General features: G+C 30.9%; 1 protein-coding gene and 1 non-coding gene across 2 annotated transcripts; both read right to left on the minus strand.

The window, feature by feature from the left end:
• Positions 1-9,531: 9,531 nt before the first annotated feature.
• TRNAN-GUU (transfer RNA asparagine (anticodon GUU)) lies at positions 9,532-9,603 on the minus strand. The gene has a single exon. It is a non-coding gene; the product is annotated as a tRNA-Asn (tRNA).
• An 11,328-nt stretch (positions 9,604-20,931) lies between these two features.
• On the minus strand, positions 20,932-22,589 carry LOC104877457 (NAC transcription factor 29-like). The gene is made up of 3 exons (XM_010645707.3): positions 22,349-22,589; positions 21,823-22,112; positions 20,932-21,714 (listed from the first exon to the last, which is right to left on the minus strand). The coding sequence occupies exons 1-3, from the start codon at positions 22,587-22,589 to the stop codon at positions 20,932-20,934; spliced, it is 1,314 nt and encodes a 437-aa protein (XP_010644009.1).
• Positions 22,590-25,664: the final 3,075 nt, after the last annotated feature.

Consider the following 25,664-nt stretch of genomic DNA (forward strand, 5'->3'; position numbering starts at 1 on the left):
TGTGAACTAGCAGTGAAGTGCCTCCAATAACACCAATAATTGCCATCAACAATAATTCCTCAAATGAGTAGTCCTCTTGACCATCTAATATATACCATATTATGAAGCCACCTGAGCCAAAATGTCCACACTTTCCACTCTTACACCATCCCATTGCAGTTCGCACCACAACAACCACAACAACAGAAGTAAAAAAAAGACACGCCACATGAGTTGACCATGATGTCACCTCTTCCAATGCAAACAATATGCCTCCAACTGGATCTCTAAAAGCAGTAGCCACTCCAGCCGCACACCCACATGTTACAAGATCGCGTCGAATCACCTCCGGCAGATCTGCCCCTTTGCTCCACTATGTGTTTTACTAGTTCAGCTTCTTTGGTTCCGGCAAAGGCAAAGACACAAATTCACGGCTGCGCTTCTTCATGGCTAACTAAAGCTTCCGAGGAATAGAGGAATGATTCACGCATTGTAGTCAACCAAAAAACTTATTGGGAATCTTGAATCTCTTGCTACTTCCAGGACTAGGAATTTAGGATCAAAGCTGCTGCTCTTCTTCTTCTTGAGACCCATAAGTCCCAGAACAACCCATTTCCATGTCTTCGTTAACATAATTGGCTCTACCAACAACACTCTTTTTTTGTACCCTTTCTCTCTTTGGTTTCTCTGGGAAAACAATGTCCCCACCACCAAAGTACCCAAAATGATAATTTTAATTAAATTGAAAACAAAAACAATGCTTGAATCTAAGAACTAAAAACCCACTAAGACTCAAGGAATCCAAAAATGAGAAATAATGTCCAAATCTAATAACCAAAGCCTCACCAATTCCCTAAGCAACAACCAATTTCAGGAAAATGGAAAACCCTCAGGCTCAGAAAAAAAAAAAAAAAAAAAAACCAATGAACCAACACCACTCGGATAGAACAACGAATGAAAATCTAAAAGAATCCAATGCTAGAACCATCAATTGACAAAAATTTAAGGATCAATTCTCCCAAACACAACAAAAAAGAGGACTCACAAGAAAGTGTATAGAGAGACAGAGAGCAGAGACAAAAGTAGAGTAAAAATCAGAGGAAGGCCAACAAAAAAATCAAGCAAATGTTAAATGTATGAAACCTCATTTCATATATTCTCCATGGGCTTGAGACAGGTAAGGAGACCTTAAGCTAGATTTACACAATATATATGAAACAAAGTCACACTAGCCCCAAGCTAGCCCTTAAGAATAGCAGTGACATCAATAGCAACTAAATATATATATATATAAATCCCGAAATCAACAAAGTTCAGCATGTAACCCATATTACCCACACCAAAATCAACAAGCAATGCAGAGCAAAAAAATGAGATAAAAAGGAGAAGTATATTAATCAAAGTAAGCAACAAAACTCACAACTAGCTTACCTGCGGCTGCTCCTTTTCCTTGTTTTGTTCTCTTTTATCCCTCACTTTTCTGTTAGTTTTCCTCAACCTTCCCTTCTTCTGCAACTAATCCTCTTCAAATCCTTCTCAATCTCTCTTGTTTATATCTGAATCCTTTCTTCTACCTCTTCATTTCCCTTCTTTTCTTCATTCTGTTTTTCTTTCCCCTTTCTTGGTTTTTCTTTCCCCCTCTAGATCGTCCACTTGCTTTTCCTATTTTCCAAAATGCTCTTAAAATTTTTTTTTCCTTCAAAACCTTTGTTTTTAGCCAACGACCCTTGGAATTTTTATTTTTTTTAAGCCTCATTTTCTGCACCCTTCCATTTTAAAAAATATCAGCCTTTTTTTTTTTTTTTTATGCACTCGGTTTTTACTTTTCCAACTTTTTGTTTAATAAAATAAAATAAACATTTAAGAAAAGAAAAGAAAATAAATAAATTGCATAAAATAAAACTAATAAAAACATAAAGTAAATAATGAAAAAAAATTAATTTACCAAAATAATAATAATAATAATAACAATAAGATAAGATCAATAATCACATGCAATTTTCTAAAAATAAATAAGTAGGTGAATAAATAAATAAATAAAATAAAATAAAAAATAAATATCAAATGCATATAATTAATAATTTAAATATTAAACTAAAACACAATAAAAAATTAAATTTAAAAAAAAAAACAAAATATCAAATTGACACAATTAAATATTGAAAATCCATCTCAAGCAATCAAAATCAAAATCAAGCCAAATACTCACCTAATCTCAAAAATCAAGCAATCAAGAAATTAATCTTAGGGAATTAAGCCCAAAAAAACATCTAAGTGACCTGGGTGAAAAAGTTCTAAGTGACCTAAGTGGAAAGTGCCAAGGTGAATTAGGTGGAAATTAAACTAAGGAGGTGTCTAAGTGATAAAAAATGTGCTAAGTGACCTAGAAGGTTTTAAAAAGTGCCTAAGTGATGTAGGGTGATTAGAAATGTGTCAAGTGACCTAGGATTGTACCTAATGGGCTAAGTGCATCTAAATGGGCCTAGGGTGCAAAAGTGGGCCTAAGGTGGTGCCCAATGGGTCACCAGAGAATTATTGTAAAGTATCAAACGGACACGTAATAGGACATATGCTAGTAGGACAAAATAGAGGGTCTACAATTGGTAAAAAAGAAAGATGGCACTTGGCGATTTTGCATAGATTATCGGGCACTAAACGTAGCCATCTTCAAAGACTGATTTTCCATTCCTATGATGGACAATATGCTAGATGATTTGTATAGGGCAACCTATTTCACTAAACTAGACTTGCGAGTTGGATATCATCAAATATGAGTACATGCTCTTGATATTCCAAAAACTGCCTTTAGAACCCATAATGGCCATTTTGAGTACCTAGTTATGCCTTTTGGTTTATGTAATGTCCCTTCCACCTTCCAAGCCATTATGAATCCTATATTCCATCCTCATCTTTGCAAGTTCATACTAGTTTTCTTTGATGATATTCTTGTTTATGGTCCCACCTGGGAATTACATATAGAACATGTAAGAACAACATTAGATATCTTGAGACAACATCAGTTTTTCATCAAAGCAAACAAGTATGATTTTGGAAAATAGGAACTGGAATATTTGGGTCATATTGTGATGTAACAAGGGGTAAAGGTAGACAACAAAAAAATTGAGGCTATGGTAGCTTGGCCACAACCTACTAATATTGCTAAATTGCACAAATTTTTAGGCTTGATAGGTTATTATTGAAAATTTGTTTGGAATTATGGACTTTTGGCTTGCCCCCTTACCAATCTCTTAAAAAAAGGAAGCTTTAGTTGTTATGAAGAAGCAGTGGATGCTTTCAAGTTGCTCAAGCAAGCCATGACAACTACCCCGACATTAGCCATGCCAAATTTTAATGACTCTTTCCTTATTAAAACTAATGCTTCAGGTGACGGAATCGGCGCAGTCCTCGCTTAGCAAGGCAGACCAATCGCGTTTATGAGTTACACTTTGGGGATTAGTAAACAAACATGGTCCATCTAAGCCAAGGAAATGCTAGCAATTGTGGAAGCAATTAGGACATGGCGGCCTTATCTTTTGGGCAGGAGATTTTTCATTTGAATCGGTCACAGGAGTCTCAAATACTTTCTGGATCAATGTGTGGCAACTCCCGAGCAACAAAAGTGGGTAGCAAAGCTTTTGGGCTATGACTACGAAATTCTCTACTGGCTAGGACTTGAAAATTTAGCTGTTGATGCCCTCTCTCACTACCCTGACAACCCTCTTCTTAATTCGTTGTTTGTCTCATAGGTTACTCTTTGGGATGATATAAGAAGGGCAACACAAGATGATCCATATATGCAGCAATTGAGCCGCCAGTCAACTACAGATCCCACCGGACCATACTCGATGCAAAATGGTCTTTGCTTCTACAAAAAGAGAGTGCTTGTTCCACAAGCTATTTGCAACTAGCTGCTAAGAGAATTTCATGATAGTAAAATGGCAGGACATTTTGGAGTATTGAGGACATTCAAAAGGTTAGCTCAACAATTTTATTGGCCATCCATGTACCGGCCCGTCCAAGAATATATCACGTAATGTGAAGTTTTCCAAAAAACCAAAATTGAAACCCTAGCCCCGACAGGATTACTTCAACCACTTCCCATTCCCTATCAAGTATGGGATGCTATCATTTTGGATTTTATTGAAGGTATTCCATTTTCCCATAACAAAGATAGTCTTTTTGGTGGTCGTAGATAGACTTAGTAAGTATGCTCATTTTGTTGCTTTATCTCATCCATTCTTTGCAAATATTGTAGCTGAACATTTTGTAGAGCACGTCATCAAACTCCATGGCATGCCAAAATCAATCATTAGTGACCGCAACCCCGTTTTTATCAGCAAATTTTGGCAAGAGTTCTTCACTATGTTAGGAACCAAGTTGAAATTGAGTTCCGCCTACCACCCGCAGATCGACAGACAAACTGAAGTTGTGAACTACTGTGTTGAACAATACCTACACTGTTTTGTCCATTAATGGCCACGAAAGTGGTATAGTTATTTACCTTGGGCAAAATTCTGGTATAACACCACCTACCATAGCTCAATAGGGATGACACCATTCCAAGCTTTGTATGGTCGACTTCCTTCCTCCATTCCGCTTTATTTTGATGGGTTATCTCAGGTTAATGAAGTCGATCAAAGCCTCTTACACCGGGATGAATTGCTCCAACACTTGAAGAAGAATTTGGACAAAGCAACTAATAGAATGAAGCGACAGGCAAAAAAAGGCAAGATGTGGAGTTTCAAGCAGGTGATATGGTACTCCTAAAGCTACATCCTAATCGCCAACAAATTGTCTTCAAACAAGTTCATCAAAAACTTGCCAGCAAGTTCTACGACCTTTATCTAATCGAAAAGAAGATTGGAAATGTTGCTTACCAACTCCAATTACTAATATGAGCAAAAATACACCCTGTTTTTTGTCTCTCTCTTGAAGAAATATGTTGGGTGTCCTCCACAAGTTAACTTAGAGTTGCCACCTATTACTGATGAAGGTGTAGCTTCGGTGGAACTAGAGAAAATCCTAGATACACGCTAGATTAAACAAGGCAAGAAATTTATTGAAGAGAGCTTGTTGAAATGGAAACGATTGTCTACTAAAGATGCTACATGGGAGGCAACAACGCTGCTGCATAATCAGTTTCCTTCACTGGACCTTGAGGACAAGGATCCGCTTGGCAGGGGAAGTATTGATAGGCCGAGAAGGTCTGAAAGAATCCCTAAGAAGAATCCTAAGTTTTTAGCTTGAGTTAAACCAAGTCTAACCAAAGATGTATAACTATATTTTATTTGTCAATATCCAATATTTTCTTAGTATATATATTCAAGTATGATAAATATTGCTACACTAGGTCAACAAATATCATTGGAAACATTAAAGTCTATTTCTTTACTTTTGAAATTTGGATGAGAAATTGATTGTCATATATCCCTATCAATCACTCTTTGTTGTATTGACAATCTATGCTATTGTTATTTATTTTGCATCATCATTAACCTCTATCTACACCTTGTATTTTATGCAATCCATTTCACTTTTCCAAAATAGAATGAGTGGCATTTGGACCCCATTTTTTAGACTGTTTTTCCCACAATAAAACTTGGAGCTTGTGTTTGTTATCATAAATGATTTATAAGTTGGCTTCCTAACAACTAGGGTTTTCCTCATGATCAATAGGTGGATGATGAGAATAAATCTCAATAATAAGTTGTGTGAAGGACCTTTTGCTTTGTAGAGAAACAATACATTATCATCCAACAACCTAATAGAACAATTTTCCAGGAGATTTTCACTAGAAAATAACTTCATGTGGAAGTTTGTATTTATAGCATTTCATTAAATGAACTGCAGATTTCAAGTAGGGATCCACCATTTAATTTGTTAGATTTTGGGCTTTTGTGTTTGATCTATAAAGTTCATCAAGGTTGAGGTATCTTAAGTAACTAAAATTATTTTACCTTTGTAGGTTCTCTCATGTATGAATGATTTATTATTTTACTAAGTACCAAGAACATTATTGCACCTAAATGATATTATTTTTTCTATTTTAAAATAAGGTGCACAATGCTTAAATTATTGAATAATATCGATAACTTAAGGCATTTAGGTTATAGGATGAGGTAACAATCAAATTTAAGAATTTGAAGACACTTTAAATTTTAAAGTTACATTTTTAACTGATATTGAAATATTTAGTAATTGAATTATTTCATAAGAAAATATATTTATTTTAAAGTTGTAAAATACTACCTAAAGTTTTCTTAGATGCTAGGACATTAAAATCTTCTTTTCCTAGAAGATCTAGACAAATATCTTAAATTATACAAATGACATAACTTGAGACATTTGCCCTTTTTTTTTGTTTTCTAATAGAAATATGAATATCTTTAAGATTGCAGTAAAAATGATCCAAAAACATAACATATTGAAGCATGAGTTGGTAATGTATGGCATTCTTACCAATTTTTTTTTTTTAATGTCAGTTGTTAACTTGTCATTTTTTTTTTCTTAAATGAAAAATTATCTTCTTTGTGTTTTTGTCTTTCGTTCTTAGTTATCAAAATTTTAATGACCCTACAAAGTTGATAAGTTTACATTTGAATTGTTTTTAATGTAGCTTCACATGGGAAGAAAATTCATGGTGTGTGTGGAGTTGGAAATAGGTACGAGTTTTACATATTTAACTTCAATAGTAATTCAAAATAATTTTGACTTGAGAGTTTAACTAATAATAAAAACATATTATTCTATTGAACTTAATAAACTAATATCTCATTGTAGTAAAATTTTACAAAATTATTCATTTGAATGTTATTATTTATAATCAAATTGAAAATTATAATAGTAAATTGTTTATAAAAATGACATCTTTTTCTTGAAAAAATATTTTAATATGTATATGTATAGTTCAAAGTTCTAATTAGATAAGTAATTTAATAATTTGAAGATTTTGTAACTTAATTCACTGTTAGTCATAAGAATGAGAAACTTTTATTCCAAAGAAGTTCATTTTGTTGATTCATATTATTTTACATTATATTGGATTTACACACCAATAAATTTTCCAAAATGCATGTGGAAAACTAACAATGGGTAAAAACTTATGTAATATTTGTTATTAGTTGAAAAAACTTGTTTTGACAAATTATCGATAACTTGATCTATAGAGAAGGTGAATAGGTGAATAGGTGGTTTAAGTAATTTGCCAAATTAACATAAATTTACCAAACTTAAGTAATTCTATAAAGAAGGAGAATAGGTGGCTTAACTAAAAGAATTCTAAAGTTATAATCTATAACTTGATTTTGATTTTTTATTTGTCTTTAGAGGTATCTTGATCGTAAAAATAGATTAATCCCATGCACATAAAAAATCAACTAGGTAATGAATATAAGATTTATGTGAACAAACCAACTAAAAACCCATAGGTATAAAAACTATGGATGGTTTGTCAACCACAAATAATTTACTAAATATGAGAAGAAGAAATATAGGTTTACCTAAGTAAATGCTCCTACCCAGTAGGATTTTATACAATCGACAAGTGCTTTCATCTTTCACATCATCAACACGTACAACACTCCCTCATACTCAATTGATTACCTCAAAAATAGTATTGATTCTTCAGTTGAATCAACTTTGCAAGAAGGTATTTCAAGAATGTTGTTGAAAGATTAAGAGAAAGTATTTATACTAAAAACCTAGTATGAAGATTTTAAAAACAATTATTATATTAAATTTACTAATTCGCCTCCAAAAACTATGAAATATGAGATGAAAATAACATAAAATTCACCTACATTTAAAGGTCCCGCAAGGAATGTTTGAATGTTGAGGAGGACACTAGGAACACTCCCTTCATGAGTTCGAATGATCCCAAAAATTGTTCCAATTCCACTTTCCATTGACTTATATAATACTAAACTAGCCTTGGTCATGATGTATCAAGTTTTGGTTCCCCTAGGATTGAGACTTTAACCAACAATAAGAGATAAATGCAAAAATAAATAAATAAATAAATAAAGAAAACCAAAAAAAAAAAAGAACAAAAAACAAAAAAAAAAAACAAAAAACAAAAAACAAAAAACTAAAACAAAAAAAAAAACAAAAAAAAAGAAAAAGAAAAAGAGAAAACAAAAACAATTGGAAATAAGTTCATTAAGTTTTAATAGCCTTTATCTTTCTAAAACTATTTTTAGGTTTTGTTATCGTGAATGAACTTCAACATACAAATATACAAGTGTAAAAAGTATATAAGTTATCATGGAAACAACATTTGAGTACATTGGCCATTTTATGATGATTAAAATATATAGATATAGAAGTTATTGTTTTACTGCTTCATTAAATCTAATTGGATTTTATCTTTCTTTTAACTAAAAAAGAGTCCATGTTACCATAAAATTTAGGGAGATCCCTTTTCCTGAAAGAAAACAAATAATAATAATAATAATAATAATAATAATAATTAATAAAAAATAAAACTATTTCAATGGGAGAAAATTATTTGAAATTCTTTATCTCATTATTATTAGGGAGAATCATATCATGTAATCATGCATCATCTAAAAGAAATAACATTTTTGAGAAGTTTCACTTTTGACTTTCAATGTATATTTTGGGAAAAATAATCCTAAAAATATGCACTCAAATAGTGAAAATCATCAATTCTCTCTCATTGTTATTTATTTTTAGTGTTTGCAACTTGGAATGCATAAAACTAAAGAAGCAACAAAAAGAGAATTTGAAGTGATTTGATATTGATGGGAGTCTTCCAATTTTCAATTCAAAGTAACAAAAAGTACATGAATAAAATCAATGTTCAAAGAGAAGGCTATACGGGGATTCCTAGAACAAAACCTCATATGAGATTTTTTGGCATCAACAAAAGCTTGAACTCTATTAATAGTTTTTTTTTAATTGTTCTTGCATTGGAAATTACCATTAGAACTTGGAAAAGAAATAAATATTGAATGAGAAATCAAGAATTATTAGATTGTTTCTTGATTAATCATTTAAACAGTATGCTATAAATAATAAGTATGCGATAGAAGGATTGGATGTGAGAAGGATTGGAGTTGGTGGAATTTGAGATTATTAGAAATTTGAGAAGCATTAGAAATTTATATTTAACTGGAAGTTTTTTATATATGTTATTTAAAAGCCCTAGTTTTATCATGAATAGGGATTTATCCCCACGTGCAATCTGCTAATAAAAGGAAAGCAACACAGAATGATAAAGGTAACTATCTCAACGTGCAATCTGCTGATAAAAGGAAAGCAAACAGGATCCCAACCTGTTGAGCACCCGGAATGGATAGCCATTACGTGAATCGAAAGTGTTGAATTTCAAGGCTGGTAGGAAATCCTCATTTAATCTTTTTGCATATCATTCCCTTCTGATGTATAAATAAAGTGTAATGTCTACAACACTGTAAAACATCTTTACATGTAAAATCAGTCCGTGTGTATGGAAAAAGTTCACCCTTCTAGAAATTCTTCTCTTCTTGCACCTTCCAGTTTGTGTCTTGTTCCAGAAATCCTTTTGGTTCTCTCCCCAAGTAGGATTTGAACCTACAACCAGTCAGTTAACAGCCAACCGCTCTATCACTGAGCTACTGAGGAACAACGGACTTAAGGAAGCCGACTCTCGTTCTTTGGACCAACCTATGACCGAACAAAAATGGGTTCGTCACTCTTTTTCACATACACCGGGAGAAAAGGTTACGATAGCAAGCCCCTCCCTGGCCGGAGAGCCTCCAGGACAAGGGGGCGGCGGTCAACCAAACCATCTTCTCTCGAAATTCATATTGATCATGGTATCAGAGCAGGTTAACATAACACAACTCATAGGGATTCTAGAAAGTGTTCTTAGCATCCAGGCTTTTCATCAGTGCTAAAACCTCATTTCCATCAAACAGAATCTGTCCAATCTCCTTTATGGTGCTCACAAGTTGTACCCCTTGTCCGAGGTCTCGGATGAATTCACCATCTCTTTGAAAACAGAAGTACATCAGAGGAGATGATGGATACTGAAACAAAGGAGGCCCATGATCAATCCATACAAACATGGTCTCACAACAATGGTCTACTTACATCGTGGTTTCTTGGACTCATGACAGAAGAAGTAATGCTTCTCTAGATGAAACAGAGACTGCTTATGATGTTTGGAACTCTTTCAAAGAGAAACTTCTGCCAATGTCCAAAGAAAAGAGCGTGCAACTGACTAATAGACTTTGAGGGCTAAAGAAAGGCACAAGATCTCTTGATGAATATCTAAGGGACTTCAAAGGCATTTGTAATGCATTAGTTGCAGTTAGCAAACTAGTAAGTGATCTGGACAAGGGTTTTCAACTAGCTCAAGTCCTTGAAACTAAATACATGGATTTTTGGGTGGCCATGTTATCAAATTCACCATATCCCTCTTACAATCAGTTTGTTCTAACTCTATAAAGGCATGAACAAACGATTATGACAAAAAATAAGGTGACCAAGAACTCAGTTAACCATGAACAGGCCTACTTCACTAACATTTGAGGAAGAGAAAGAAATCGAGGAAGATTTCATTCTAAAGGTCATGGCTTCACTCCAACAGGATGATTCAGTTATAATGCCACTGGTGATCAAAGGCATAATGTTCATATTGGAACCAAGAATCCAAGAAACGACTTCAAAAACAACCAGCCCCCACCATAACAAAAACCTTAAAAATCTAAAGGTACTCTAATTTGCTAGATTTGTAATAAGGCTAACCATTCAGCCTTGGATTGTTGGATCAGATTTAACTATTCATATGAATCAGAGGAGATTCCTCAAGCTTTGGCTGCCATGGTTCTAAATGAAGACAAAGATCCCTCTTTCTATATAGGCTGAAAGAACCCTCATACCAAATAACCCAAGTAAGATGTCTCAAGTAACTCCATATAAAGGAAATGATGTAATATTTGTTAGAAATTGAGGAGCTTTAAGAATCTCACATATTGGTGAAGTTAGATTGATTTTTGATTCATATTATTTAGTTTAGGTGTTTTTATAATTTTCTTTCATTGGTCTAGTTGATCCCATGTGATAAAGTTCATGTTTTTAAACTTATTTTAGTTTATTTTAATTCATTTTTTTTTTAGTTTAGTTGTTTTTATATTTTTTTTATATTTTTTTACAATTTATTAGTATAATTAACCCCTTGTGTTAAAGTTCACATTTTTAGATTTGTTTTGATTTGGTCATGATCCATCTTATTTAGCTTATAGTTTTAGAATTTTAGCTTATTAGTATTGCTAATACCATATGATAAAGTTCTTGTTTTTACCGATGGCCCCCACACGTTTGTGTGAACCAGCTCTAACTTCTCTGCTTTAGGTGGATTGCCAATCTTTGAAATACCTCTAATGCATGTTTCACAAACCTCATTTAGAGAACTAATAGAAGGCAACCCAAAAACCTTCTTAGTAGCAAGTAATTTTAGACTTCCAAAATTTAAATATCTAAAACATGAGTATAATAACTAATTTTTATCATCAATTATAGAGTTAAAGAAAGTCAATTATCCACAATTAATATTTAAAGAAATAAATTATTTTGTATCATATTTAGCTTTGCTATTAGTCCTTTCTAATCATTGTTGATGGTACAAACACCCATATATATCCACATATCAAACCCTTTTTTTTTTAAGTTGCCTTAGACATGGATTAACATATAACAAATTAGAGATAAAATTTTAGGATCTGTTATTTAATTGAATGAAAATCTTACCTTTATCCTTAATTGGTACTATTGTGTCATTTCCAAATTTTACCTCTAAATTAAAAGTCTTATCTAACTTGGAAAGCATCTCTTCCCTACCACACATATGACTACTATAGATTGTATCCAAAAACCATGTACTTTCTTTTTTCATTCTTTCTAGCACTATAAGCTAATATAACAAGGTCTCTGAATTTTCACTTTTACCTTTTATAGCACTAGCCTAAAAATTCCTTTCATTCGACAAGCCTTACGTTTTAACTTGCAATGACCATATTTTTTTTTAATTATAATATTATATATGATATTTATTATTTCTTTTAGTTGGAATATTACCCCTTCCTCATTTTTAGCCTAATTTGGAATTTCCTTTTCTATTTTTCAATTCTAACCTTTCTTACTTGATTTAGAATTATTTTGAGACTTATTATTTCTCTTCTAATACTTACTTGGCTTTTTAGTGCTTCTTTCGCCTCAATTTAAGACCTTTCATCCGGGCGTTGTTCATGGACTTGCAAGGAACCTATCAATTCATTTGATGTCATGGTACTATGATCATTCAATTCTTCAATTATTGTTACCTTATACTCAAATCGCATGGTTAAGGTTTGAATCATTTTCTACATAACTTGGAGATGTGAAACATTTTCACAATTAGATTTCATTTGATTTAATAATTTAGTCACTAAGGAATGTGATTTCAATGATCACTTCTAATTTTATTGACCAAAAAAATTGCATTGGACGAGTATTGGGTAAAGCCAAAGGTGGAGTTGTTCCCTATGAAGGGGGAAGTTTTCATGTATGATGACGATAATATGCCAAGGAACTTTTATTTTTTTGTGAATTAAAAACTACTTGATTTATCAAGATGACAAGAGGTTTTTAAAAATTTATAATTTATGGAAAAACTAAATCCTTATAATAAGATAACTAATCTTTAGGGTTTTTTCTTTTTTTCCTTTTTTTTTTATTTCAAATACATAAAAAAGTTTGATATGTAGCTTATTAATATATTAAAAAATTAGAACTCATATGTGTTGTCTTTGCTCGCAAACTTGAATGGAATATTATTCACCTATAAGATTTAGAACTCATATGTATGAAATAAAATTAATTAATTTGTGAGATTTAAAGCAATATATATGATACTTCACCCAACAAAAGTTTGACATGAAATGCAGTAGAGATGGACAATATCCATTTGAGTTTTTAGATTACCATCAATAAGTATACCCAAAGTTTGTTTTAGGACTAGTCCAAAGGTTTACCTCTACATATTTATAAAATCAAAATTTATACAAGTCAATTTTCTTCTTCTTAATCTTAATGTCACATAGTCTTGAATTTTTGGCACAAAGCCAATAGCTAGAGATTTGCAAAAAGGTCAATCTTACAAGAAAAAAAATGTAAAACTTACTCATTATTGATGTGAGATTGGACAATGTTGGAATGACTATTGGAGGCAACATCCATAAGAGTAGCAAAGAAAGCATAAAATCTTGCAAGCTAAGTTTTCATTACAAGTTATATATGAATTAAGATAAGACCAGAAAAGAAAAAGTACTTGAACTATTATCAATTTTTTTAATTGTTCATGCATTGAGAATTGATCATTTTGATATTATATTTTCTTATAATATAAAAAAAAATTATTCAAATTATCTCTATAAATATTTTAGGTATGAAAATGTTATAGGATAGAGATGAACTTATGAAGACTACACCTGATGGATAAAAATGTGACGACGAGTAGTTGGAAACATCTAATGGAATGAGGGAACTAATCATACTTCATACTTCAAGATCTAGATATAAGAAGTGTAGAAACATAAGATGTTTCAAGACTTAATAATTAAATATAGTTTCTATCCTCTATAATATGTTTGCACCAAGGAATTAATCCTTTGAGAAAGCTCAATGATCTATTTTGAATTAATAGATGTCATGAAATCTCCAATTTTGAAACGTAACACATTATATGAGGTATGCATTTTGGACTAATATGGTAATTAACTTTTATTCAAATGTTATTTATTTATTGTAGTTCAATCTCAAAACAATCAAGTTGTATTTTAATGGGATAATCTCTAGCACAATATTTGAGGGCTCCAATCACTTTGTTATACCAAAAGGAGTGTTCCTTCCTTCTTTTTATTTTTTATTTTATGTTATTTATATATTTATTTAACTTTTGGAAGGAATGGGGCAAAAGATTTTATGAATAATAGTTATTGACTAAATTCTTTTATTTAAATATTCTATAAATAGAATTCTTTAATGAGATATAGAATATATTTCTTTTTGGTAAGATATGGTTAGCTTGAATCAAGATTAATCAATGAATATAATGAGCAATTTCATTAACATATATATTAAAGATCTATATTATGAGATTAAACAGTAAACAATTTATAATTGAAGTACCCATTTTTAACTCATGTATTTATATCAAAATGATTAAAAAAATTTATTCAAGGTTATTTAATAAAAAAAAAGGCTTTGCACTCCAAAATAAAATTACTTGTCCAACTTCTTATTTGTCTTTTTTGTTAATTAAAAACCACTTAATTTATTAAAATGATAAGAAGTTTTTAAAAATTTATAATTTATGAAAAAAAACTAAATCCTTATAATAAGTTAACTTAATTAATCTTTAGGGTTTTTCTTTTTTCTTTTTTTCTTTTAATTATAAATACATAAAAAAGTTTGATATCTTATTAATATATTAAAAAATTAGAACTCATATGCATTATCTATGCTCGCGAACCAAAATGCAATATTGTTCACCCATAAGATTGGAACTCATATGTATGAAATAAAATTAATTAATTTATGAGTTATAAAGAAATATATATGATAAATATTTACTATGATAAATCGGAGCAAGTATATTTTTGTTCTATTTTTCATTTACAAGAGTACATCCCATATAGAAGTAGTTCATGGACCAATAGAGAACTAGTAAAGGAAAAAGAAATTCTAGGCTAGAAATTAGGCTAATAGAATATAAGGGATTTATAATGAATATGACAACTAATTAGTCTTAGAATCACTCTAAGTTAAATAATAAAAAAGAATTACAACTCAGGCCAACACTCCCTCTCAAGTTGGTGCATAAATATCTCTAATGATCAACTTGTTTAGTGAGTTGTGGAAGCTTTAACTTGAAACAACCTTTGTAAGCATAACTTTAAGTTGATCTTTTAACCTGACCAAAGGAAATCGAATGACTTTTTCTTCAAGATTCTATTTGATAAAATGTCCATCCACCTCAATGTGTTTGGTATGATCATGTAGGAATTCTTTTGGTAAATTTTCTTTAGTTTATCTAATAAAACTTTTTTAAAAAAATATTATTTTATTATTTTTTGTGGTAAAAAGTGTGATTTTGTTACTAACTTTTCTTTTTCTTTTAAAAAAAGGAAAATATTTAGTTAGCAAAAATAAATATGACATGTTTAGATAATAAGAAAGGTATATGAATGACAGTAAGAAGTGGATGTAATTAACTACTAATGGTATATTAATAGTGCTAACAAATAAAATGACCTAATAATTCACTAATTCTCTTCAAAACTTAATTTTCATTTTATTATTATTATTATTATTATTATTATTATCAAAGATGCCATAAACACCCTAAGTAGGAGATTAATAAATAATTAATATTTTTTTAATTATAGAACTGATATGGGAAAAGAGTTTCCAAATTAGTTGAGGTAAGATTAAACTATCCAAATTATTTATCATAACTTCCTTTACCTAATAAAGTCCTTATTTTCAATATTATTTTGTTCATAAGATTTCAAAGTATTGCCTTTAATTTTAAAAGTAAAAAATATATATAAATTGTGCATGTTCTAATAAAATAAATTTCAAAACAATATAACTATTCTCTCTCCTACTCTTTATTAATGATCAAGAAAAAGAATAAAAAGATGTAAAAAAAAAACCAACATTATTTTTCTTGATAAATTTTAAAATTTTTTGTCCTTGATAAAGAAATGTAACCTCACTTCACCATTGTAGACCAAAAAAAAAAAACTCTTCACCGTTAATTATTAAAAAACAAAGTTGAAAATGAGCTAAAATAAAATCTGATCAAGATTAGAGTATTTGAAATATTACAAACTATCAAAATAGCCCAAACATTATAAAGATGGCCACAGGAGCAACAAAACTCATCATCTCATACTCGAACACTTTGGTTGTGAATGAAGGGTCGAAAGCAGTGATTACAGTGAAGAAAGAGATCTTGTGTTGGAGTAGGGTCCGGCATTGGCATGGTTCATCTGGGTGTTGGAGTTGGATTCGGATTTTGTACCTGATTGACGATGAAGAAGTCTCAGAAGAAATTGCCGAATGAGAAATTGCTGATTTCACATTCATCAATTTTTTTCTCAGTCTTCATCATCTATCAGGTACAAATTCTTTAATCCTGTGTTTCTTTTTCTTGATATCCTTGACAGGTTAATTAGCTGTGATTGACAAGTATGATCCACGACTGTTTCTTTCTCACTTTCTGGGTCAAGAATCTGAAACTCAATTTCACTTGGGAGTTGTTAATTTCTTTTTTCTAATCAGATTCCCTCTTCGCATGGAAGCAGCAGTTGCAACATGTCTGTAGAGATCCATTTCAAGTTAAGTTCATTTGCTTTGTTTCGTATATAAGATTCATGACTGTTTCTCTCTCACTTTCGCTCACTTTCTCTAGAAAATTAAATTCAAGTTTGGTAGCTTTCAAGAATCTGATAGCTTGGGTGTCGTTGATTTCACACATCCAACAATTTCTTGGCCCTTTTTGTCATCAATCCGGTAAAATTCTCCTAACCCTTTTGCTTCTTCCTTTTTTTCGTTCTTTCTTTCTGTATAGATCCATTACAAGTTCATTTGCGTTGTTTACTATATAAGATTCATAACTGTTTCTCTATCACTTTCTCTCAGTTTCGCTCACTTTCTCCAGGAAATTAAATTGAAGTTTGCCAGTTTTCAAGAATCTGATAACTTGGTTGTAGTTGATTTCAAATTCAATAATTTCTTGTCTTTTTGGTCATGAATCCGGAAAAATTCTCCTAACGCTTTACTTTCTTTCTTTCTGTAGAGATCCAATTCAAGTTCATTTGCTTCGTTTCCTGAATGTTTCTCTCTCACTACCTCTCACTTTCTCGCTCACTTTCTTCAGAAAATTAAAAGTTTGGTAGCTTTCAAGAATCTGATTGCTTGGGTATGGTTGATTTCACATTCAGCAATTTCTTCTGAGTGTTGTTCATGATTGATTAGGTACAAATATATTAACTAATCCTTTCTTTCTTTTGTCGGATATCTTAACACATCCTTAACTCAAGCTCAATTTCAGTTGGAAGTTGTTAATTTCTTTTTTCTAATCAGATTGCGTTTTCTCGTGGAAGTTGTTGCTTTACAATTAGAAAAGAGAATTGATGTGTTTTTAGCTGTTTTTGTTTTAAAAAATATTTTGATAAAGTACAGAATACCTTTATGGAGAATCCAAGTAAATAATTAGGGTTCCTTTATCAACTGTTTTCCCAAAGTGGTTTTCTATTTTTGAGAACTAAGAAGAAGAAAAAGAGAAAAATATGTAAATATGAACTATTAAAAACTATTTTTTAAGAAATATTACAAAATGAACTATTAAACCCTTATGTTAAGTTTGGTTGACAGGATAGGTTAGGATATGATATCATAGGAGATGTCATATCCCATTAAATAGGATATGCATATCCTAAAATATGATTTTCAATGAGATATGATATCCTTGGATATACATATCCTATAGATATAATATTTTAAGGTAGGATATCTAATGAAATATGTTATATCATATTTATATTTAATTTGTGAAATAAATAAAAAATAATATGAAATATATATTATTTTCAATATTTAAAATAAAATTTATATCACATTCAAATATTTTCTATTTAAAAAAAATGAAAATTTTGTTATGTTTAACAACATTTATTATTAAAATATTTAAAATTTACAAAAAATTATTTTTTATATTATGTTATTTAATATATAAAAATAATTTATATATAATATATTAATATTATTATATAGATATTTTTTTAGTTTTTCTTTTTTAATCATAAAATTAATTTATAATAAAAAAATTATTTTGTAAAATGAGTATAACCATGGAAAGTCATGTCTTTGCCACCCGTCCATACAGCTTGCTTCTAGCAGCAAGAGGTCCCCCCTCTTCCAAAAATGCTGCCAGCCCTCCCAGGGTGGTGAGAAAAAAAAAAAACCTTTGGTCCTAAGAGGGGTCTACACTATGATAACTAGACATAAACTTAGGCAAAATCCTACTCTTTCTCCCCAAACTGCCTATACTCCCCCACCTACTTAAGCAAAGACCCTTTGAACAACTTTGAACACTCCACAATAGGTCACTGCCATGGAAGGAGAGTTAAAGGCTTTGCAACAAATTCACACTTGGTAGTTTGTCCCTAGGCCACAAAATGAGAATGTAGTTGGATCAAAATGATTATACAACATAAAATACAAGGAGGATGGGAGCATTGATAGGTTCAAGGCCAAATTAGTTGCTAAAGGTTTTACACAAGTTCCAAGTATAGACTTTGAAGAAACATTTAGTCCTGTTATAAAAACCTACCACCATCAGATTAGTCAATTTTTTAGCAGTAAGTTTCAAGTGGACAATGAAACAACTTGATGTCAATAATTCATTCCTACATGGTAACCTTAAAGAAACAATATATATGGAGCAACCACCTAGATTAGAGGACCCTAAATTTCTTTCGCATGTTTGTTTACTCAAATGATCTCTTTATGGCCTCAAACCAGCTCCACGGACATGGTTTGAATGTCTAACTCAAACATTACTTCAACTTGGTTTTCATTGTAGTAAGGTAGATGCTTCTTTATTTATTTACAATAATGCTACTAATATTCTTCTTGTTTTATTCTATGTTGATGATGTCATAATAAGAGGAAATAATAATGATTTTCTTCAAAATGTCATTCACCAGCTAAGCTCCACCTTTGCTTTAAAAGACCTTGGGAAATTATGATACTTTTTTGGTATTGAGGTTCGTCCATTCAAAGAAGGCGTCTTCCTTTCACAAATGAAGTACATCAATGATTTGCTCATCAAAGCTCATATGCTCGATTGCTTTTCGATTGCCACTCCAATGTCACTCAAGGATGTTCAATTACCAAATGACAATAATCTCACGGATGCCATCAAATAATATTAGGGTTTAGTTGGAAGTTTACAATATCTTACTTTCACTAGACCTGATATTACATATGTTGTGAACCGTGTTTGTTAACACTTTCAAAGCCCTACCAAGTCCAATTTCGAAGCAATAAAGCAAATTCTACATTACTTAAAAGGAACACTAGACTTCGGTCTTAGATTTTTAACTCAAAGTCCCTTGAGCCTTTATAGATTCTTAGACTCAAATTGGGTTGGTTGTCCTACTACGCAAAGAAGCACAACAGGTTACTGCATTTTATTTTTTTTTGGAGCAAATTGTATATTGTGGAGTTTAAAGAAGCAAATGATTGTTGCTCATTCTAGTGATGAAGCCGAATAAAGATCTCTAGCTTCTGCAGTTGTTGAACTCACATGGATTACCTTTCTCCTTTGAGATATTGCCATTCCATTACTCAAACCACCTCAACTATTCACAGATAATACGAGTGCCTTACATATATCCAAAAATCCTGTATTCACAGATTATCACTTCATATGAGAAAATGTGGCAATTGGAGCACTTCTTACTAGACATATTCCTTCTACATTTGAGATTGTTGATATACTCGTGTCCCTTTTGCGCCACTCAACCCATGTCTTTCAGTTCAATCTGAGAGTTCATTGCCCTTCTCCAGCTTGAGGGGGCATGCTACGATACTTTCAAGAAACCAAAATGAGCATGTACTGCTAGCTGGAAGACTAATTTCCAAGTTCTAGCAAACCAGATTCTAAGGATTAGTTTCCTTGAAGCCATTGCACTTAGAATCAACAAATCAAAATCAATATGCACTCGCAAAATAATTTCCAACAAACCAAAATATTTTTTGAAACAAGAAGTTAGAATATTTTATTTCAGCATGGTCAATTTCTTCCCTTTTAATTGTTGCTAGCAAGATCACTGCTAGCATTGCAAGAATTTCTTTCCCTGTCATTAACCAACCTTCCCTTAATTATTCAACCAATGTATTCTGTAATATCCCTTCCTAATCAGCTTTCCTTAGACAGCCAACTAATGTTGACTAACTCTAATGGCTATTTGACATACTTGTCTATATGCCATAGTAGAAAATAAATCAGAGTGTGAATCCTTCTTATTTTTTTAATTATTCTTCTAATGTTTTCTACAAAATCCTTCAAAACCATTATGAATCTTTGTGATCGATGGCTAAATATTTCACCGCATGTCTCAATAGTATTATATATAATGAAGAACTGTGCATTGGTCTGATAGGGAATTAATAAGATGCATGTTTTAATTTCTAATAAAATAAAAAAAAATTGGATGCCATGATGGGAATAGAATTCATGATTCATTATCATCATAGGAACTAATAAATTGTGATGAGTTACATGATTGAACTGGAAAATACATTGTAGGTCTTGAACTATATTAATGAATTAAAAATTATCTATGTAGAAGATGCATAAGATACTTATTCTAAAGATAACTTATTTGATAATGAAAGGTACTAGAATTTTTTGAGATTGAGGTACTAGAATGTTTTGATATATCTAGACCTCCATTTGTGCCATATACATGTAGAGAAAATTGTCAAAATTTTAAACTAAAAGAATATTTGATGATTTAAAGTTTTCTTAACTATTCATAAAATCAAGCTCTCTCACTTTTTCTTCACTTTTGAGAAACAGTAAGGGAGCTGAACGCATTAAATCTTGTGTTAGATATTTTTTATCTCTCTATTTTTCCTTTCATTAAGTCATTAATTGTTTGTTTGTTACTCTAAACAAGTTATAAAGTTAAATGACAAAAACAAGAAAATATTCAACCGAGGAAAAAAACAAAGGAAAAACTCAATGTTGGGGCTCAAAATTGTATATGTATTTACTCCTAAATATCATAAATTGCTATAACATTAATGACATGCAATATTATACCAACATGAAATACACTAATATAACAACACTACTAAGTCCAAAAACCCCAGCATATATAGCTACTACTATAACTGTCGATTATTGTTTCTTCCATGCAGCAAACCGTGGTCGTAGTTGCCATTCATGTTTGATGACATCGGTGTAGCATCGTTGACATAATAAATCATCGGATATAAACCCGGGTTTCCATAATTAGTTGAATCGAACCCAGGGACGTTGGCAGAATCAATATTATTCCCTGCATCAAAGCTGCTGTTGCCAAAGGTGCCATTCATTATACCAAAGTTATCTAGACCCTGACCTCCAAATTCATTCCCAATACTGTGTATAGACTGATGAGGAGTGGGCCGTGGCATCAAGACATTAGGGTCCAGGATAGGGAATTGGGTGTTGCTTTGCAGAGCAAAATGATCATGTTCTTGAGGGGTTTGGAATATTTCAGTTCTAGGTTGTGGCTGTTGGGTTTGGAGGGGCATTTGGATGTTATTATAAGAGTACTGCTCCTCATATCGATTATTGGCCTCATTAGGATTATGGTTAAGAGTACTGCTCCTCATATGATCTTGAGGGGTGTTGCTTTGCAGAGCAAAATGATCATGTTCTTGAGGGGTTTGGAATATTTCAGTTCTAGGTTGTGGCTGTTGGGTTTGGAGGGGCATTTGGATGTTATTATAAGAGTACTGCTCCTCATATCGATTATTGGCCTCATTAGGATTATGGTTGAGGAGGTCACGTCTTGGAATCTTAGAGCTTGATGGGCCTGATTCATCAAGCCTAGACTCATGTCGTGATCTTTTGTAGATCCTTTCGTCTTTCCTATAGACTCTGCATAGAACACAGTCATCCAACTGCAACCAAAACAAACAAACAAACAAGAAACATTATGATATATATTAATCTGTAGAAGTGTCTTAACATACAATATAAAATAAATGAAAAGAGGACTTAACATATACCCTCATATCATTGACACCACTTATTCTTGGAGGCTCTGGATGTTTAGCAACTCTGAATTCATGCATGATCCAGTTGGTTTTGACTCCGTTTTGAACGCTTCCTCGGTAGAAGACTAAAACCTTCCGGTACCCTACCGTTCGATCCTCAAATTTGATCTCTTTATCAGCTCCGGTAGCCTTCCAGTATCCATCTCCTCCGACTGACCTCTTGGGACGTTGCCCATTCGGATATTTCCTATCCCTTGGAGTGAAATAGAACCATTCATCACTCCCGGATGGCTCGTATCTCGCTGAGTAAAACCAATAAAAATAAAAATCAATTCATATATACCAATAATACTAAAGAGAAGTAAAAACCCTACTAAAACATCTTTGAAAACCATTTAAACTAAAATAGCCAAAAACAAACGACCGCCCATGTTAGATCTCATTCAATAATCATTCACAAGATCATTATAAGAAAAGGAGCAAGAGTACTAAAGAATATATAAAGAAGCAGTTGAACTTGAATGTAGAAACAAGCAACCTGCTAGTTCGTCAGGACCATAAGCATACAGATCGACTTCTATTATCTTGTTCGGTGGCAATGACTGATGGTCAAGCTTCTTCCTCAAGTAGAAAACTATTATCTCTGCATCTGTGGGATTAAATCTATATCCTGGTGGTAAAGAATTAAGATCAAAAAGCTCTCCACCTTCCCTATGATTATTCTGCACTTCTGCTGCTGTTCGTAGACTTGCATCCTCACCAAGTTCTGAAAGATTCATTTTCTTTGAGATTGAGAGTAAGCCTGAGATTGAATTTTCTCCTCTTTCAAGTCTCTTTTCCTGAGTTTTCTCTACTCTGTCGTCTCCTTTTGGAAATATATAATACGATTATGACTTGGGTCAAGGAGGAGTCTAATTTGAAACGTATAGCTGGTAAGTTATAGAATTTTCCTTTGTTTTGGTTACTTTTATGATTGGTTGGAATTTAGTTAATCAGATATGATGTGTATCTTGTTATTTATTTTATTTTTTAAAAATTTTAAATTTTAAATTCTAATGAAATTTTGTGCTTATCCTATATATATATATATATATTTTTTCATTTTACAATTGGACGAGAAACATTACCTTTATCCAAAAGAACTTTAAACTGCTTCTTATGCTAATAACTACCCAAAAAAAATATTTGTAACAAAACTAGATAAAGTAACGAATTATGAGGATAATGCTTACTTGTGAGAAAACGGCTTTTTTTTTTTCCCTTAAAATCAAATAATCATTGTTTTAAGAAATATTTTATTAAAAAAGATTGAAATGATAGCCATATTTGAAAAATAATTTTTTGTATTAAATATTATATAATAATAATAATAATAATAATGTAATTTTTAAATTTTAAATTGTTAGAAAACTGTTGGGTGATTTTTGCGCTTGTGAATTTGTAAATCACCAAAATATATATACGATATGATTTCCAATGCAATGAAAAATGATGTCCTTGGATATACATATCTTAGGAGCATGATATTCTAAGATAACATATGCAATATGATATGTTATGTTATATTATGTTTATATTTAATTTAGGAAATAAAAAAATGGAATAAATATTATTTTCAATGTTTAAAATAAAAACTACATCATATTTAAATATTTTCTATTTTTAAAAATTGAAATTTCTCTTATATTGAACAATATTTATGATTAAAATATTTAAACTTTATGAATAAAAAAAATTATATTATACTATTCAATATATAAAAATAATTTATATATTATATATTAATATTAGTTTTTTTTTTTTAGTTTTTCTTTTTTAACTATAAATTTAATTTATATATAAAAATTTAAAATTTGATAGAAAAAAATAAATTTATGAAACATAAAATATACATATCTCATATCTTATTATGTGATTAACATATCAAAGAAGGATAAAAACAATTTAAAATAGGATAGGATAAGTGATAAGTTAATATAAAATAAGATAAGTGATGAGATAACTTATCATATATCATCACCAACTAAATATGAAATAGGATATAATATTCTCTCTTATCTTATCCACCAACCAATTACTACATATATATATATATATATATATATATATATATATATATATATAAAACACAAAACACAAAATCCACCACAAGCAAAAATATGAAAAAGGATATAATATTCTCTCTTATCCTATCCACCAATGACCATCACAATTAGAACAGTAGATATCCGCCATAACCTGCTAGCTGAAGCTTGATTAATTGCCTTTCTTCCTTCAAGTTTCACATTCAAGCCACTAGGTGGTCTGAAAGTGGAATCAGAAACTCTAAGTGAAAGAGACTATCAGTTTCTTGAAGACTTCTCTCAAACAACGCTCCTTAGTTGAAATCAGTGAGAGAAATTAACAAAGAAAGAAGGATAACTGATTGATGAAGAACAAGTCCAACAACAAAGCATTGAATATCAAAGAACCTACTACTTCCAACACCTTCTTCAAAGCTCTATGAACCCAACTTCAATTCTCGAAAGCAAGAAAGAAAGTGACAACGAGGGAAAATGAGAGAAAGCAAGAGAATGTGAGTGAGGGAGAGTTGGTTGTTTTTCTTGGAGAAACAATTGTGAATGCGATAGTTATACTGCAGATTGAAGAGGTTACCTACTTAGCTATTATTAACATATTCTTGTTCTATTTTCACGCCATCAATCAGTTATGTAATTTTTTTTATTAATTTTAATAAAAAACATTGGTGTTTTATATACATTCAAAATTCATTTGGACCTTTCATATAGTGAATTCTTAAATAAAGTTAGATATTTTTAATAATAATAATAATGTAATTTCTAGTTTTTAAATTGTTAAAAAAATTTCTAGTCTTGAAATATTTTTCAACAAGTAAAAATTTGCAGCAACTTAAAATCTCAAATCTTTATTTCTCCGATATTATTTTCATGTAAAACATTGATCAGAATTATAATTATTATTTGATAAGTCATTTCTAATTTATGTTTGTAACTAATAAATACCATTAACACAATCATAATAGAAAAGAAAATTTCAAAGTGTATAATTTAATTGACATATTATTGTTTTTAGTGAAGTGAACTTGTTTAGATTTGTTACCTAATAGCATTAAGGGTTAGTTTGGTACTAATGCAGGTTTCTAGAAGAATCACTAGTTATTATATTAAAAGACAACTAAATTATAATATAAAGAATTGGGTATTAGAGAAACAATCTTTTCAAAAAGTATTGTGCAAATTTTCATTTTTATTTTTATAAAATATATATAGAAATACTATCAATTCATTCTTCTCTATGTTTTGAAAATATAAATATGTTGAGTCATGGTGATCAGTTGAAAAATTCTCAATGCCAGACAAGCAAGAATATTAATAGGGGGTAACTAATAAAGTCATGTTAATCATATAATCTTAAGGATTCTAGGCATTTCCTCATTTGATATACACCTTAGTAATAATCTTATCAAGGCAACATTTGAAGACATGGATCATCCCATAGAAATTTCTAATATTTGAAAAGCTGAGACTTTGCCTAGTATTACTAAATAGTTCACAATGTGTGTTGATTAGGGTATGGATTACATGGGCAACTAGTAATTGCTCTTCCAAAAAGTTATCATTTATGAAAATTAACTCTTCTTTCTCCTCAAATAATAACCTTGAGAGGTGATCAACCACCACATTATAAATTTTTTTATGCTTATTGATCAAATGAATCTTTTATAATAAAAAGATCTACTTGATCAAATTATTATGCTTGGCTGCTTTTTTAGCAAGAAAATACTTCGAGTCTGAATGGTAGATAATAAACACCATAGTTGGTGAACCTATATG

Source organism: Vitis vinifera, chromosome 2, assembly GCF_030704535.1.
Source record: "Vitis vinifera cultivar Pinot Noir 40024 chromosome 2, ASM3070453v1".
NCBI classification, from domain to species: domain Eukaryota; kingdom Viridiplantae; phylum Streptophyta; class Magnoliopsida; order Vitales; family Vitaceae; genus Vitis; species Vitis vinifera.

Coding starts and splice junctions, on each gene's coding strand:
- LOC104877457 (XM_010645707.3), bottom strand. CDS start 22,589: ATGAATCTTTCAGAACTTGGTGAGGATGCAAGTCTACGAACAGCAGCA. Junction 22,113..22,348: donor TGGTCCTGACGAACTAGCAG/GTTGCTTGTTTC, acceptor GGTTTTACTCAG/CGAGATACGAGCCATCCGGG. Junction 21,715..21,822: donor GTGGTGTCAATGATATGAGG/GTATATGTTAAG, acceptor TTTTGGTTGCAG/TTGGATGACTGTGTTCTATG.